The following is a 17,550-nucleotide window of genomic DNA, read 5'->3' as shown; positions in this document are numbered from 1 at the left end:
TGTGTCACTGCCCTGGAAGAGGGGCCCAGGCCAGAGCATGGGGGTCAGGGGCTTACAGGAGCCCCCTAAGAGCCCCTTTGCTGTCCTACCTTCCACCATAAGCGGTGAAGCTCACCCCGCCTCTTGCTCAAGGGAGTCACCGTTCCTGAGTGAGTCAGGGTCACTCGGTGACAGCTGTGGCTCGCCTTACATGAGCTAAATTGGGAGCTGGAATGTCACACACAGATGCCCCTTGTTCCCCACCCCCACGTTAAAAAATAATCTCCTCTCTGGGGAGTGAGAGACAAACAGTGCCGCCCATAGAGTGGACAAGAGTGGTTTGGGAAACAAAAGGAGAAATTCCCAGGGACAGAGCCGTTCAGGGAGGGAGGGATAGAAAAAGCTACGTGTGCCTGGCTGGGGTACAGAGCAGAGACTCAAAGAGAGACACAGAAGTGTCTGAAAACAGCTATTTAAGACAAGGCAAATTGTTAGAGGAAGGGACAGAAGAGATAGCAGAGCTATTTCGGGAGTGAGGGAGCACAAGAATCCGCAGACTGTCTAAAGTAAACGAGGAAGGGTCCAGAGGCAGTGAGGGAAGGCCAGGACTAGGGTCAAGGCCAGGGCAGGCACGATTGCTGAGGGGATGAACTTCACAGTGGGTTTCAAGCCGCTGCTAGGGGATGCACACAGCATGGACAGCCTGGAGAAGCAGCTCATCTGCCCCATCTGCCTGGAGATGTTCTCCAAACCGGTGGTGATCCTGCCCTGCCAGCACAACCTGTGCCGCAAGTGTGCCAATGACGTCTTCCAGGTGGGCCGGGGCAGGGGCAGGGCCGGGTAAAGCAGTGCAGACTCGTGGGAGACTTCTCATCAGGTCAGCGCTGAGATCCCAGGAGGTGAGGGGAGATGGGTTCCATGAGGTGGGTGGTGGCTGTCCTGGCTGACGAGCAGAAGAAGAGCCAGGGGTCCTAGCAGATCCCAAAGTAAGCATGAGTCAGCAGCTGCTCTGCAGGCTGGCGAGTACAGCCAGTGCACGGACAGCCGCTGGGATGCTGGTATCTACAGAGGAAAGGAGACCCCCTTAGAAACTGGGAGGGAAGTGATCCTCCACCAGGCTGTGTGACAGTCTGTGCTTGACTCTGCATTCCAGTTTGGAGTTTGAGATTTCGAGAACAATATGGAAAATCTGGAGAAAATAGCAGTGAGATAATGAAACATTAAAAAATAAACTGTGAGAAAGGTCCATGGTGACAGTGAAACTATTTGTATTTAAAGCAAAGCTGAACGCATCCATCTCTGGTGGGGGGGCAGAGTTAGACAGTGGGCAGGAGACTGGGAATCCTCCCAGCTGAAGTTCACACCTGTGTCCACCTCAGACTGGTCAGTAAAGGGACCTGCTGGTTAAAATGGATTGAGGTCACTTAAGCAGGGAAAAGGCAGAGAATAAATTGTACATCCCCCAAATGTAACCAGTCTTGGCTTATGTGTGGTCATGGAGCAAAGCATAGTTAATCAAGTTCACAGATATCATTTTAGCTCATGGTTTCAAAAATAAAAGCACATATCAGAATGGTTTATATAAATGGGTTTTCTTTCTTGCCCTGTGCCCTGGTGTAGGTTCTAGTAACCTGTAAAATGAACAAAGATCAGGGAGAGTGAGGGATAAAGGCATGTACACACACACACACACACACACACACACACACACCCTTGCAAATGAAGTAGAAACTCAGAATAGACCAGAGCTGGCTGGCTTAGTAGGCATGGCAGCGATAAGGGACATCGTGAGCACTTAGTCTTCATCTGTATCAGAAATTATGAGGAAATGTGTTGAACACAGTGATTTTCAACTTAACCAAGAAAATGTTTCCCTTTTAAGTTGTTTAGGGGCAACATGTTTGGGGAAAACAATGGGCTGGCTAATTCAGGTCATTCCACAGCTATGCCCTGTGACCCACCCTTTGCTGTCTGCCATCTTCACTGAACTCCATGGTCTCTCCTGCCATCTTCCCATCAAGGCTTGTTCCCATCTCCTGTTCCTCTACGTGTCCAAACCTGCCATTATTTGGCTCCAGAGAACCTCGGAGCCAGTGATTTTCCCTCTCTGGGATCTGCTTATCCCGGGCACTAAGTCATGTACCAGAGGCTATGCCTTGCCCACTATCTTGGGTTTTCCCTCGGTCTTAGTAATGCTGAACATCCTTCAGGCTGAAATGCCTAGGAGGGAATGACAAAAAGATTTTGCCATCCCTTCTCATGAATTTGTAGTGAAACGTCTTTTCATTAGAGCCTGAAATATGTGAAAGCAAAACAAAGTTTTGAGAGTGAAGGTAACGTGTTCTGTAAAAAATTGGTCAGAATATTAAAGTGCCTGGCACACAGTGTCATTGGGTAGAGGACCCAGGGACGGTCCTACATATGGAGGCTAGAAGCTGTTCAGTCCCTCCTCTGTATCTAGACACACTGTTTTGGTTCCTTGAAGCTCTGGAATACTGATCTGGACCCTGAGAGACCTGGGAATTGTTTGGTACAGAATATTTGGGAGAGAACATGATTCCCAGAGCTTTGCGATGGTTCTGTGCATCTGGACTACTGTGTATCCTTTAAAGTGCCGGGCACCCCTGGGCCCTCCAAGGAGAGAAGCTGAACAGCTCATTTCCTTGCTGCTTTATTTGGGGTGGCCTGGTGGGAGGCTGACCCAGTTCTTCAGCTGCACTATGTATACACATCTCAGTAGACCTCCCTCTGCAAGATGAGCATATTTAGTTTCTCACACATTGCCTCCACATTTTGACAACTCTAGGCATAATCAGATTGTCTGTTTTCTAAGTATGGGGACAAGAATAGGACTTGTGGTTTCTCTCTCTTAAAACTACTTAGGAAGAACACCCTTAGAACATTGCCTAGAAAGTTAATAGGACTTAGAAAAGTGATACCAGTATATTATACACCCACACACACACACTTTTTTTTTTTTCAAACGCTATAGGAATTTATATCATGAAAAGTGAATCCTCACCTCAGGCCCTATGTAATTCCCTTCTCCATTACCAACTTTCTTGGGTATCCTTCCATGGTCCAGTACACGTTTCTGTGTGTGTGTATACACACACGTTTAAACTAAATTCATCCTATACCTGCCTTTGTTCACTCTCTTGGCCATTGTTTCATATCCACACATTCTGATATGCACCTTCGTTTTGGGGACTTCCCCGGCGGTCCAGTGGTTAAGGCTCTGCACTTCCACTGCAGAGGGCACGGGTTCGACCCCCTGGTCAGGGAACTAAGATCCTGCAGGCCTTGCGGCACAGCCAAAAAAAACCACAAAGTTAATGCACCTTCCTTTTTCATGGCTATATAGTGGTCCATTGTTGTAGCTGGGCCACAGTCTGTGTAATCTGCGCTCTGAAACATTTAGATGATGCTCAGTGTTCTGCTGTTCTAAAAACTGCTGTGATGGGCAACAAACAAGAATTTGGAGGGATTATGATCTTATAACATCAGGTTAACAAAAGAGCCAGGAAGCAAAATTTTAAAAGTTAAAATATTTCATTGAGGTAATTCCCTGGCAGTCCAGTGGTTAGGACTCCGAGCTCTCACTGCTGAGGGCCCAGGTTCAATCCCTGGTCGGGGAGCTAAGATCCCACATGCCACACAACACGGCCAAAAAAGAAAAAAAAATTTTTTTTCATTGAAAATGTTGAACCGTATTAAGGTTTGGGAGGAAGTCATCCATAATTCCCACCTCCTCCAACACAATTATTTTCATGTTTGCATATTATTTTCAAGTGCTTGTCTCATACATATTTTTACTTGGTTGCCATCACAATTTAACTAGATTTCTTCAGAGCTGTGATACAGCTCTCTCTCTCTCTCTCTCTCTCTCTCTCTCTCTCTCTCTGAATTTAAACAGAATAAAACACCAAAACACCACATTAACCCCCTCTAATTTCTCTCTCTCTCTTTCCCTGCACTTGCACCCACTCAGCTACCAAGCATTTTGACTAGAGGAAAGCTGTCGGTGTGGGAATTTGACACAAACATCTTCCCATGTTTCTGAATTTGTAAACTCTATTCACTCCTAAACTACTTTAAAACAGCCTTCGGTTTATTTTTATACCTGCCCCCACTTCACTGTGGGCACTTGTTTATGAGCTGCAACCTGCTGTAATTTAACAGGCAACCAGAAGGGCTTGTAAGAAGGTTGATCAGAAACAGCTTTTCTGGACGGTGTCCATGTAGGGAGAGATTTACAGAGATGGGAATAGCAAGAAAGGGGCCTCCTTCTCTCATCAAGGCAGTCTGGGAAGGAGATGACCTCTTTTACTTCATCCCCGAATTCCACTTCTTTACTGGCTAATTGTTAGGACCTGCTGTCATCAAGTATAGGCCAGCTGGTGAAAACCCTACACAGCCTGTCTCCTCGGCCACTTCCACCTGCTACTGAGGGCACCAAGACATCCCCTCCCCAGCCCAGCCTTGGGCAGGTCTCCTTTTTGAGAAGTTGGTTCACTGAAATTTTGTGAATTGTGTTAACCTTGTAGCAGGCTTAGGATCTTCCTTTAGGGAAGAAACTGGGTTGAGTGGGAAACAAAATCATAGAGACTCAGCATTCCTGGGCTCAAGTCCCACCAGCTTCTTCCTTAATTTGTCATGTGATGTAAAGCAGGTTATTTCACCTCTTCAAGCCTGTTTACACATGTATGGACGAAACGGAGGTTTTATTTTATTTTTTTGGTTTTTTGGCCTCGAGGCATATGGGATCTCAGCCCCCTGACCAGGAATCGAACCCACGCCCCCTGCATTGGAAGGCAAAGGCTTAACCACTGGACCGCCAGGGAAGTCCCCGAAACGGAGGTTTTAAACTGATCTTTAACATCCTTGTGATTCTAACAATCTGATTTCACAAATTCAAGAAATGTCATTATGGATTTCCATTTTTTCAGGACTTTGCATTCTGTTACTAGCGTCCTACCTTGTCTCACTCTTCTGCTTACCAGCCCTCCTTTCAGCCAGGCTCCGTTCACAAACCCCTGTGCCACACTCATTGCTAGCTTCTGTCGGGCAGAGCTAGCTCACCACCCAAAACCCCTTCTCCACCCACAGCTCAGCTTTTGCCGCCAACGCCTGTATTCTTCTAAAGCTCAGAGGAAGAGGGCCAAGGTCACCAGACCAAATGTCTGGTCTTCTGCCACCATTTTCCCAGTTTCTCCAGTGTATTCTGAGGGTCTGGCCCAGAGGATTTGCATGGTCCACTATTCATCATTGGCCAGGCCAATAGTTTAGGGGAGGTAGCCTCCAACAACCCCGCTTCCATCCTGGGCCAGTATCCCCAATCAGCATCACTCTGGATAGCAGGAAAGTGGGAAAACATTCTGAGATAAGAATTTGATAGAGAAACTGCGTTCACAGAGCATCTTTCTAGATGGAATGTTTCTATTGGATGCCATGGACCATTACAAAAGAAATAGAAGCCACCATATAGCTCTTATGCCACACAAAACCCCTGATCATGGCCTAGAATTCCATGTATTTATTCCATTCCATTTTATCCTTCACAGTGAAGAAAGAACAGTTATTTCATGTCCTGTGGTTCTCTGTGGTCATATATTTTTAAGGTCTAGATTAGGATTTTTAATAACCATTTGTACAGTGCTTTATAATTTATAGAGTACCTTCACATGTGTGATTCCATTTGAGTTAGAATCAATGTTATTTCCATTTTACAGGGGAGAATACAGGAAACAGGTTACAGTCACACAAACAAAGGGACAGAGCAGGGACGTAAATCTAGGTGTTCTGTTTCCTAGAGTGATGGAATTTTCTCTACACATCACATTATTGGCCTGTGAAATTTTACTTTATGGGGCTGGCTCCCTTGTGTAAATGTAAGATTTAAGCAAAGTTATTTCTTAGTCTTGAAAGAGAAAGATAAACAGAAGCAGAAGATAGCTTATGCTAACTGGATATTGGTCAGCTGAGAGATCTTTAGCCCAAGGTGGAGACTGTCAGCTATGGAGACGTACTAAGGAAGTTGCCATGCGCACCTCAGAGTGTAAAGTTCCTGTTTGTGATGAGACCATGTGGGGACTCACAATCAGGGCAGGAAGTAATCTCTTTTTGTGCTATAGATCCCTTTTTAGTTTGTGAAGCCTATGGATCCTAAGGACAATGTATGTGTGTTTTTTTAAGAACAGGGTTTTTAAGTGCATAAATTATAACATATATGATTATAAAGAAAACCAATTGCATTAGAACACAGCATGCAGTCTCAGTGGGGGTGATATGCTCCAATTATATCTGTGGTATTAAAAAAAATTTATTGCAATTTTACATTTTATTTATTTTCTGCTCTTATGTAAACTTTATTCCCCAGCTCTGTTGAGGTATAATTGACAAAATTATATATATTTAAGGTATACAACATGATCATGTGATATATCTATACATTGTAAAATGACTACCACAATCAAGGTAGTTAACACATTCATCACAGTTTCCATTTTTGTGTGTGAGGGGTCTAGACTCTCTCAGCAGATGCCAAGTACACAATACAGTGTCATTAGCTACAGTCACCATGCTGTACATCACCTCCCGGGAACTTCATTTTATAACTGCAAGTTTGTGCCCTTTGACCAACAGCTACCCATTTCCCCACCACAAGTCTCTGGCAACTGACTTTCTAATCTCTGCTTCTATGAGTTTGACATTTTTAAGATTTGTGGTGTTAAAATTTAATTGCGGGGGATAGCAATTGGGGGGGAAATGTCTTAAAATGCTCTTAGAAGAGGCAGGAGTGAAAAAAAGCTTGAGAAACACTGGAATATAATTACGAAAATAATTAGAACATGTTTTTTGATAGAGTAATATATGTGCTTCTCGATAAACCATTAAATAATGAGATGGGGGACTTCCCTGGCGGGCCAGTGGTTAGGACTCTGTGCTTCCACTGCACGGGGCACGGGTTCGATCCCTGGTCAGGGAACTAAGATCCCACATGCCTCGCGGTGCAGCCAAAAAAAAAAAGAGAGAAGGAACAGTGGGCCTAATAACTACTATAGTTTAGAAGTAGTGATAAGCATAAATTGTTCTTGGAGATTTGATCAACAACTGTGATCAATAATGTGATATGAAAATACTCGTTGGTGACAAAGTCACAGGTACTGCTAAACCTACGTGGTTTGTTGCCTACCTTCATAACTGAAGAAAGCGCTCAAGTTCTGCTCGGCACGTTAGTGAAAATGAAGATGTAATTGTTTTCCCATCGAGGCTCACAGACTCCTTAAGTTGTAGTCATGGATCTTTTGGGGGCTGTGGCCCCCAGGTTAAGTTCTCCAGCATTTATTCCCCAGCTCTGTTGAGGTATATAATTGACAAAATTATAGATTTTGTCACACAAAATGTATACAGCATCCAGCTTCCGGTGTCTTCCCAAGCATCCAGGCTTGAAATGCCTGAATTGTCTCACTCCCTCCTTTCCCCACAGCCCACCCACAGCCAAGTGACTGGCCAGATTCCACCTCTGGCATCCCTAGTCTTTGCAGGATTACTGCCACTATCTGAGGGCAAGCCTGTGACCTGCACTGACTGTGGCTCTTGCTTCTGATCTATGCCTTTAGATCAGAAGCAAAAGCCATAGCCTCCTCTCCCATGTATCCAAATCACCTCTGTTAGATTAATATTCTAATTTTCTCTTGCAGTTTAGAAACCTTGCCTATAAAGTTAAGTTCAGATCTTTACCCTTGGATTCAAAGCCCTCCATGTTTTTACCACAATTATTTTTAAAAAGCCCTTCTTGGGGGCTTCCCTGGTGGTGCAGTGGTTAAGAATCCGCCTGCCAATGCAGGGGACACAGGTTCGAGCCCTGGTCCAGGAAGATCCCACATGCCGCGGAGCAACTAAGCCCGTGCGCCACAACTACTGAGCCCGCGCTCTAGAGCCCACGAGCCACAACTACTGAGCCCACGTGCCACAACTGCTGAAGCTCACGTGCCTACAGCCCGTGCTCCGCAACAAGAGAAGACACCGCAACAGAGAGTAGCCCCTGCTCGCCATAACTAGAGAAAGCCCGCGTGCAGCAACGAAGACCCAACGCAGCCAAAAAAAAAAGAAAAAAAAAAAAAGCCCTTCTTGGTAAAACCTACCTTTCTAGCTCCTCCCCCACCCCGCAACCCACGCCCGTCTCAGGCTCCTCTGTCTGTAACCTAAACTCCTATAGTATCTCTGGTCTCCTGAAACTCTTTCCTAACGACCATCTCCTGCTTCCTGTCTACCCTGTCTTCAAATGGTATCTTCTTAAACAGCTCCTCCCTCGCACTAACATAGTTCCTTACGGTCTCCTAAATAGCATTTTCACTTGTTAACTCGTCTGGCACTCTAGCGCCCCCTTTTCATTCACGGCAGGATTGAGCATTGCACTTTTTAAAAGTAAAGGTTTTTTTTCTTCCTCCAAACCCAAAGTCCTTGTACAAAATTTGGAAATTATATTAGAAAAAAAAAAAGGAATCACCCACAATTCTATCACTCAATGGAAATGATTGCCAAAATGTTTAATTTTTATTTTATGTATTTTATAAAGTAATTTCATGGTCTATACAAAGATATTGGGTAAACGTAGATGACTACAAAGAAGAAATTTTAAAATCCTGTAAATCCCATCACCCATTTCAAAATTGGGATCCTACTGTCTATATAGACTTATATCCTGCTTTTTTGATGGGTCTCTCCCCATGTTAAGAACTGTTAAAGATAGTTGCATAATAATTCCTCTATAACTCATTTAATATTTACTATTAAATAACCAGCACGTTAAGTATCTGAAAAAGCAATTTTACTGTTCATTCTGGTTACAAAAAATAATACAGGTGTATTACATAAAATTTAAACCTCACAGATAATACAAATTGTAGAATGTATAAATCCATCTAAATACACTAGGGCTGTTTCAGAGGAGATAGGATTTCAGGAAGTGCTGGCATCAGGCAGGAAGAGGGCGATCCAGGGACAGCTAGGGACTGGCAAAAACAAGTGAAATACCGGATCACAGGAGCCAAAAGGTTAAACAGAGTGGGGTGGCCTGCAAGGTGTGAGAGGAGAAGGTTGTTATGAAAACCAACAACTCCCTTCCCCCACACTGGTCAGTATTCTTACCATAAATATATCCATTAAGGCTCATTGCTCAGAAAACATCAGCCTTTGAAGGGAGTTAGTGCTAAGTACAAATCCTCTTTTTAGATCTGAGGAAATTTGAGCCCTAAGAGAAATTATTTTCCCAAGGTCATAAATGGCAAATCCCAAACCAGATCTTCAGATCAGTTACTTTCCCTACATCATCCTGCATTAAATGCCCTCTGTTAAAATACAGAGATGTTGCCAAGAATGGGTAACAATTTTATCTACATATCCAGTACAGGTGACTTTCTCAAGGTAGCCACCTAGCATTTGCGAAAGGTTTGGGACACAAGACACACAAATTTTGATAAGGGGAGTCAGAAAAGGGTTAGAGCAAACATCCCAAACTTCATTCTCGTTTCACCTTCCTGATGTTTGCCAAAGCTGTGTACCACCTATGCTATGCTTGAGTATTTCTATTTAAAAGAACTCACATTTTTTAAACTTTTTATTTTACAATATATTGGAGTATAGTTGACTAACAATGTTGTGGAAAAGAACTCTTTTTTTAAATAAATTTATTTATTTTTGGCTGCGTTGGGTCTTCGTTGCTTCACACGGGTTTTCTCTAGTTGCGGCGAGCGGGGGCTACTCTTCCTTGCAGTGCGCGGGCTTCTCATTGCGGTGGCTTCTCTTGCTGCGGAGCACAGGCTCTAGGCACGCGGCCTTCAGTAGTTTTGGCACACGTGCTCAGTAGTTGTGGCTCACGGGGTCAGTAGTTGTGGCACGCGGGCTATAGAGCGCAGGCTCAGTAGCTGTGGCGCACTGGCTTCGTTGCTCCACGGCACGTGGGATCTTCCCAGACCAGGGCTCGAACCTGTGTCCCCTGCATTGGCAGGCGGATTCTTAACCACTGCGCCACCAGGGAAGTCCCAGAACTCACTTTTAAAGCTGAAATATTTGTCATTCTAAATGACAAAATCCATGAAAAATCATGTGTGGTTTTTTTGTGTTTTTTTTGCGGTACACGGGGCTCTTACTGTTGTGGCCTCTCCCGTTGCGGAGCACAGGCTCCGGACGTGCAGGCTCAGCGGTCATGGCTCACGGGCCCAGCCGCTCCGCGGCATGTGGGATCTTCCCGGACCGCGGCACGAACCCGTGTCCCCTGCATCGGCAGGCGGACTCTCAACCACTGCGCCATCAAGGAAGCCCCAAATGTAATGTTTATGATGTGCCTGTCACTCTCCCCAAGATAAGTCACCCAGTTCACAGTGGGGCCACATTTCCTGCCTTGCCTACATCTCTTGCTACCAAAGGATCAAATAAGACTCTGGACTTGGATGCCCTCTATGTGCTGTAGGTGCTGCTGCACACGCATTAGGGTCCTGGTTGATGTAGAGCAGAAGGATTTGGAGAATTTTATGGAACCCAGTTGCAGGAAATACATCTGAACATACAAAGTCACAGGTGACTGCTCTCTCCATTACTCTCTAGGAGTTCATGGTGTTCCAGCCAATTAGGATTAGGTTCGGCTGTAAAAGACAGAAAACCAAAAATAACAATGGCTTCAAGTAGGTAAAACTTTGTTTTTTCTCTCCAGTGAAAGTGTGGGTAGGTAGTCCAGGACTGTCTCATAAGAGACTCACTCCTTTTATCTTGTTGCCATTCTCGACATGTGGCTACTTCATGGCTCAAGATTGCTGCTTCAACCTACGCCAGTCCATATATTTTTTTTTAATTTATTTACTTTATTTATTTATTTTTAGCTGCGTTGGGTCTTCGTTGTCGTGTGCAGGCTTTCTCTAGTTGCGGTGAGCGGGGGCTACTCTTCGTTGCGGTGCACGGGCTTCTCATTGCGGTGGCTTCTCTTGTGGAGCACAGGCTCTAGGCACACAGGTTTCAGTTGTTGTGACACATGGGCTTCAGTAGCTGTGGCTCGCAGGCTCTAGAGCGCAGGCTCAGTCATTGTGGCACACGGGCTTAGTTGCTCCGCAGCATGTGGGATCTTCCAGGCCAGGGATCGAACCCGTGTCCCCTGCATTGGCAGGCGGATTCTTAACCCCTGCGCCACCAGGGAAGTCCTGCCAGTCCACCTTCAATCCAGCCAGCAGGAAGGAGAGAAGAGGAGGAGTAGGGCATGCCCTTCCCATTAAAGATACTTCCTAGAAATTGCACAAAACATTTCTATTTATATACCATTGGCCAGAACGCAGTCACCTGGTCACACCCAACTGGAAGGGAGGCTTGGTCACATGGTCTTTATTCCATGTGTCTTGCTAAAAACTCAGAGCCTCTATTATTGAAGAAGAAGGGGTGAATATCAAGCAACAATAAGCAGTATTTACAAGTCTTTCATCTCTGCTGCTCTCCCCAGATTGACTTTCTCTTCCTTGCAGACCAGCCTTCTCTGTTCACAGTGTCTGACCCCTCACACTGTCCACCTGCACAGATTTTGGGGTGGCCACAATGTCAGCTTTTAGCCCAACTTCACAAGTCTTTTTTCAGTTCAAAAGCTGCACATGGTCTGGTCACCTCAGCCTCTGTGACTCGATTCCAAGTTCCTAGAGAGAAAATTTGATTGGTCCTGTTGGGTCAGGTGATCACCTCCTCAATTCTGAGCCAAGCATCGGTGGCCTGGGCCATGGCAGGGCTCTCCCTTTTAGGATGGGATGGAGCAAGTTCCCTAAGAGGTGTAAGCGGGAGGAAGTGGTGAGCAGCTCTGGTAAACCCTTCTTCTGAGCTTCCTCCTGTCATAACACGCAGCCCATCGGATGTGGTTGTCAGTTTGCTCTCCCTGATGGTAATGTGATGTACCTGTTCATGTTTCATCCCCAGAGCCTAGCAATTACCTGACACACTCAATGTTTACGGTAGAATGAATAATCCAATCTCGTCCTTAATTGTACAGAGGTTGAATGCTTGCCCAAATATGCATAGTAGGGCAGTGTTGGGGCAGCACAAGAACCCAGGACTACTGATTCCCAGTCCCTGGAGTGATTTTCCCGAATTACCCAGCTCGATAGGTCTGCCCCATTGTTCAGCACTTGTCTCCGTGCCCCTGACCGTGGCTGCAGAGAACGTCCCCCAGATGTGGCCTGTGAGAACCCCAGGCTGGAGGACTGCAACACTCAGAGTCCATTTCCTACTTTGGTCTTCCTGCTGAGGTCAATGTCTCCCCACAGCTCCAAGCTGGGCCCCTTTGAGGAGAGCTTGCCCTACCCAGGCTTGATCAAGCTAGGCTCTGGATGTAGGGACAGTCAAGGAGGTGGGCTGAGTAACAAGGCAAAGGTGGGAAAGTCTCCATGGCCACCCACCGGGAGCTGCTCTCAGAGGAGCGCGCAGCCATGGAAAAGAGCTGATGCTTCCTCTTCACCACTCTCCTACTCCCCAGTCCCCGTGATATCCCCCCTGCCTCCTCCCAGTTCCCCCATGACTCACTGTGCCTTTCTCTCACGCTCCCCGTCCCCACAGGCCTCAAACCCTCTGTGGCAATCCCGGGGCTCCACCACTGTGTCTTCAGGAGGCCGTTTCCGCTGCCCGTCTTGCAGGCATGAGGTTGTCCTGGACCGACATGGTGTCTACGGCCTGCAGCGGAACCTGCTAGTGGAGAACATTATCGACATTTACAAGCAGGAGTCCTCCCGGTGAGCTGTTAGGGTCTCTTGTTTCTCTAAAGTGCAGGGCCTGGGACACAGGCAGGGAACCCATCAGGGCCAGAAGAGAGGAGCTGAAACGATCAACCTGCCTCTTCAGTTTAGTGATGAGAGGACTGGACCTGAGAAGAGGAGGGACTTGCCCCCAGCTCGTCAGGTCACCCAGCTCAGGCAGCCTCTGATTCCTGGTTAGTGCTTCCCCCTCTTCACCTCGGAAGGGGCTGGCCATCCACCAGCAAGGTCCTTGCCAACCCTCCATGACGTCCCGCCCCACGGGACTTCCCTGCCCTGGAATAGAAACTACTCTTGGATCTAGGTCTCCACTGTGCCATAGCTCTATTCCTCAAAGGAAGAGCCCCGTGGAAGTCACTCGCCTGCCCAGCCACAGCACCAGCTGCAGGGGCAGAGAAGGTGGCGCTGGGCACCTGAAGAGAAGGTGTTCATGGAGCCTCACACTCTTGCCCCCCACCCAGCCTGGCCCCTGACCCTCCTGCCACCCTGCCCGCTACCCTCCAGGCCGCTGAATTCCAAGGCTGAGCAGCACCTCATGTGCGAGGAGCATGAAGATGAGAAGATCAATATCTACTGCCTGAGCTGTGAAGTGCCCACCTGCTCTCTCTGCAAGGTCTTCGGCGCCCACAAGGACTGTGAGGTGGCCCCACTGCCCACCATTTACAAACGCCAGAAGGTATCAAGCAGCAGAGGGAGCAGGCGTGCGGGGGTGGGGACATAGGACAGGGTCTCAAACTATAGCCTCTTAGTCCACTTGGTTTCAAAGGCAGGCAGATCAGGGCTGAGGTCCCAAGTCTATGCGTGACTCAGTGTGTGACCTTGGGTAAGTCACTTGTCCTCTCTGGCCCTCACGTTCCTCACTTGTAAAATGGGGATGAAAATGCTTACCCCTGAGATCTGTAAGGATAAAATGAGAAATGGATGCAGTATGGTGGACTCTCAAGGCCATCTCACTGTCACACATCTAGATTCTACATAAAACATAATTTAAAAGTTAAATTGGTAGACACGTAGGAAGCAAAGGAAAGCTCCAAGTGCCGGTGAGGTGGGGAGAGGAGGAGGGGAAGTGGGATGAGAACAGAACCCTGAGTGATAAGCACGGAAAAGGCAGGATTTCCCACAGGGCAAATTATTACTGAACTAGAGAGATGAGATTATGCCTCCAAACTCCTAAAAGGTGGGGGGCCTGCAGTGAGGACCCCCAAGGATCCCAGCTTAAACTGGAATCCCAGGAATCCCTAAAGTGGTCAGTTGTGCCACCTGGCTTTTGACAAAAGCAAATGCAAATTCTGCCTGGAGGAAAAACCCTCAATTTAGGCCTTGGGTTTTTCTTAGATTAAGAACAACAAAAGATTATCTCATGATTGAAGATACACAAAGAAATTCAGATACTGGAATTACTGAAGAATGAAAAGTCACTTTGCATAAAATACTTTAAAATGGAATTTAAAAATAAGCAATAGGGACTTCCCTGCTGGTCCAGTGGTTAAGAATCTGCCTTCTAATGCAGGGACCAGGGTTTGATCCCTGGTCAGGGAACTAGGATCCTACATGCTGTGGGGCAACTAAGCCTGCACACCACAATGAAGAGCCCGTGTGCTGCAACAAAGACCCTGCATGCCACAAGTAAGGCCCAATGCAACCAAAAATAAATAAATAAATATTTTAAAAAAGCAATAATAGACTATCAAAAATGCAGATTTGACAAAGAACCAAATAGAGCTTTTAGAAACGAAAATATAATTGTTGACATAAAACATTCAAAGGATGAATTAAATGACAGATTTCTCTCAGGAAGAGAGGACTGGGGAATTCCCTGGCGGTCCAGTGGTTAGGACTCCACACTTTCACTGTTGAGGGCCCGCGTTCAATCCCTGGTCAGGGAACTAAGATCCCACAAGCCACGGGGCATGGCAAAAAAAATTTTTTTTAATTAAAAAAAAAAGATGGGTAAGAGGGGACTGAAAAAACAACTTAGAATACAGCACTGGGAGATGAGGAGGTTGAGAATGAGAAGGTCTAACATATATCTAATCAGAGTCACAGAACGAGAGAATAAAGAGAATGGAAAAGAGGCAATATTATCCTAATGGCTAATCATGAAGAATTTTTCAAAATTGATGGAAGACATGAATCTACAGATAAGGCATCTAGGCCAGTGCCTGGCATTTGGTGGCTATTTGGTGAATGTCTCTTCCTTTCTCATTTGGTGGTGGAGGACTTCCTCTCTCCACCTCCTTCCAGAATCCATAGAGTGTGCTTCCACACTTCTTGAATGGCTCCAAACTCTCTAGATCTCTGTCAGAGCTGCCCTGAAGATGCCCTAATGGTGGAGTGGAGGGGGCAGTCCTTTCCTGGGCAGCCTGGCCAGGGTGGGAGGGGCACAGCTCTTGACTAGGTCCTCCAGCCCTAAGTGCTGGCCTGTGTGTGTGTGGCAGAGTGAGCTCAGTGATGGCATCTCGATGCTGGTGGCAGGCAATGACCGTGTGCAAGCAGTGATCACACAGATGGAGGAGGTGTGCCAGACCATTGAGGTGAGACTGGGATGGGAGGGAGGGAAAGTTTCTGGACTCCTGGAGGTGGATCACAAGTAGTGGGATGTGCTTACCAGGCTGTTGGTTTGAATCCCAGCTCTGTCCCTGACTAGCTCTGTGACTTTGGTCCAGTAACTTAACTTCTCTGTGTTCAGTTTTTCTTGTTTTTAACTATATAAAACAGTGATGAGAGAATGATATGTTAGCTACCTCATTGGATCTTTTTGAGAATTAAATGAGATAATACAAGTAATATAGACAGCACTCATGAAGCTTCTTTAAAATATAGTGTTGTCTGCTGAGAGAGTAGATCTTAAAAGTTCTCATCACAGGAAAAAAAAAATTGTAATCTATGTATGGTGCTGGATGTTAACCAGACATATTGTGGTGATCATTTCAAAATATATACAAATGTTGAATCATCATGTTGTATACCTGAAGCTAATATAATGTTATATGTCAAGTAAACCTTAACAAAATATATATCATTATTATTACTGAAAAGATCTGGGAATCAGCAGCCCTTGGCTGGAGTTCTGTCTCTGCCACTAATTTGTGGTGTAATCGACAGGTCACTTTTCTTCTTGGCTGTCTGTGACTTCAATTAAGTCGGGAGTGGGACAAGTAGCCCCGTGCTCTCCCAGTTACGAGGTCTCATCCTTGCTTCCGGTCTTTCAGGACAACAGCCGGAGGCAGAAGCAGTTGCTAAACCAGAGGTTTGAGGCCCTGTGCGCAGTTCTGGAGGAGCGTAAGGGTGAGCTGCTGCAGGCGCTGGCCCTGAAGCAGGAGGAGAAGCTGCAGCGCGTCAGGGGCCTCATCCGCCAGTACGGAGACCACCTGGAGGCCTCCTCTAAGCTGGTGGAGTCCGCCATCCAGTCCATGGAGGAACCGCAGATGGCACTCTATCTGCAGGTGGGCTTTGGGGGATGGTGTCAGGCTGCCTAGTGGCTGCAGTGGGGGCCTTGGCACAGGGAGACGGTGTTCAAGTCCTATCTCTGGCACCTACTTGCCCCACGGCCTTGGGCAAATCACCCCCTCTGAGTCCATTATTTCCTTAACGAATTGGGACGCGCATCCCCACCGACCCCGCAGGACTGTGTTGGGCATCAGAAATGGGACTTTGCCAGAGACTGGCACAATGCTTACTCTCACCCTCTTTTCTTCCCTGCAGCAGGCCAAGGAGCTGATCAATAAGTGAGTAGGTGGAGTGGGAAGGTGAAGGAAGGGGCCGCGGGGGCTCCGCTGCCACCGGGAGGGGGTGAGGGTGCTGGGTGCTTCCAAATGAGCCGCTGCCGCTGCGGTTGCCGCAGGGTCGGGACAATGTCAAAGGTGGAGCTGGGTGGACGGCCGGAGCCGGGCTATGAAAGCATGGAGCAATTCACCGTGAGCGTGGAGCATGTGGCCGAAATGCTGAGGACCATCGACTTCCAGCCAGGTGAGGGAGCGAGGATGGGAGGGGGCGGCGGGCCGCTAGGACTAAGCGTCCAGACCCTCCAGGTTGGGGGTCGGGGGATGGGTGCAAGACGGCCAGAGAATAGGGGACTCCAGCTCACCCAGCCTTCCTTCCGCGCAGGCGCTTCTGGGGAGGAAGAGGATGAGGAGGTAGCGTTGGACGGGGAAGAGGGCAGCGCAGGGCCAGAGGAAGAGCGGCTGGAGGCGTCGGAAGGTGAGTGTGGGCATTGGCGGGGTCTGCCTGGTACCGCCCCTCCCCCGGCGATCTCCCTCTCTGCTGCATAAAGGATCGCTTGGGGCCCCTACTCCCAACCTGAACCAGGAGGGGTGCGCCCCCTAGCGCGCGTGCTGAAGTACAACTTTCTTTCCCACCATCCATTCCTCTGGGGGTTTGGGAGTCCGAGTTGGGTGGGGAAGTGGAGGAGAAACCCTCCAGGCTGGGGAAAGGGAGTGAGCTGGGCTTCGGAGTTGCCTTGTCTCTTTGGAGCGCCCGCCCACCGAGCTTTCTTTCCCGGGGACAGGCCTGCACTGACTCGCCCCTGTTGGGGAGGCTGCGCACCGGCGGCCTGGCGCTCGGGTGGTGAAGGACCTGAGCAGGGACCACCCGCCACCCAGCTCGGAGCGCCGCCGCGGGGGAGGGGCTCAATAAAGGGCTAATGCGTCCCGACCCGCAGCTCCTTTCACTGCTCACTCTCTCAGCCTCGTCTTCGGCGACGATCGCATCACCATCCATCCCAACCTTCTCCTAATCTGGGACCATTTCGGGGGCGGAAGTGGAATGAACCCCTGTTGGGCACCTCCTCGAT

The 17,550-nt window shown here is 47.7% G+C and overlaps 1 protein-coding gene across 2 annotated transcripts; it reads left to right on the top strand.

Annotated features, from left to right (window-relative positions):
- The first annotated feature begins 295 nt into the window (after positions 1–295).
- Positions 296–17,398, top strand: TRIM54 (tripartite motif containing 54). Of its 2 annotated transcripts, XM_073791508.1 has the most exons (9): positions 296–793; positions 12,565–12,737; positions 13,263–13,434; positions 15,197–15,292; positions 15,971–16,204; positions 16,464–16,486; positions 16,603–16,727; positions 16,866–16,958; positions 17,266–17,398. In XM_073791508.1, the coding sequence occupies exons 1-9, from the start codon at positions 626–628 to the stop codon at positions 17,274–17,276; spliced, it is 1,095 nt and encodes a 364-aa protein (XP_073647609.1). In that variant the 5' UTR covers positions 296–625; the 3' UTR covers positions 17,277–17,398. The 2 variants fall into 2 exon arrangements, with proteins under 2 accessions (XP_073647609.1, XP_073647608.1); XM_073791507.1 differs by lacking the exon at positions 296–793 and having other exon boundaries at positions 12,182–12,737.
- The last annotated feature ends 152 nt before the right edge of the window (positions 17,399–17,550 follow it).

This window comes from Tursiops truncatus, chromosome 14 (genome assembly GCF_011762595.2).
Source record: "Tursiops truncatus isolate mTurTru1 chromosome 14, mTurTru1.mat.Y, whole genome shotgun sequence".
NCBI classification, from domain to species: Eukaryota; Metazoa; Chordata; class Mammalia; order Artiodactyla; family Delphinidae; genus Tursiops; species Tursiops truncatus.
Note: the sequence above shows the minus strand (reverse complement) of the source record. Positions and strands in the feature narration are given on the sequence as shown.

Coding starts and splice junctions, on each gene's coding strand:
- TRIM54 (XM_073791507.1), top strand. CDS start 12,262: ATGTCTCCCCACAGCTCCAAGCTGGGCCCCTTTGAGGAGAGCTTGCCC. Junction 16,487..16,602: donor GCCAAGGAGCTGATCAATAA/GTGAGTAGGTGG, acceptor CGGTTGCCGCAG/GGTCGGGACAATGTCAAAGG. Junction 16,728..16,865: donor GACCATCGACTTCCAGCCAG/GTGAGGGAGCGA, acceptor CCTTCCGCGCAG/GCGCTTCTGGGGAGGAAGAG.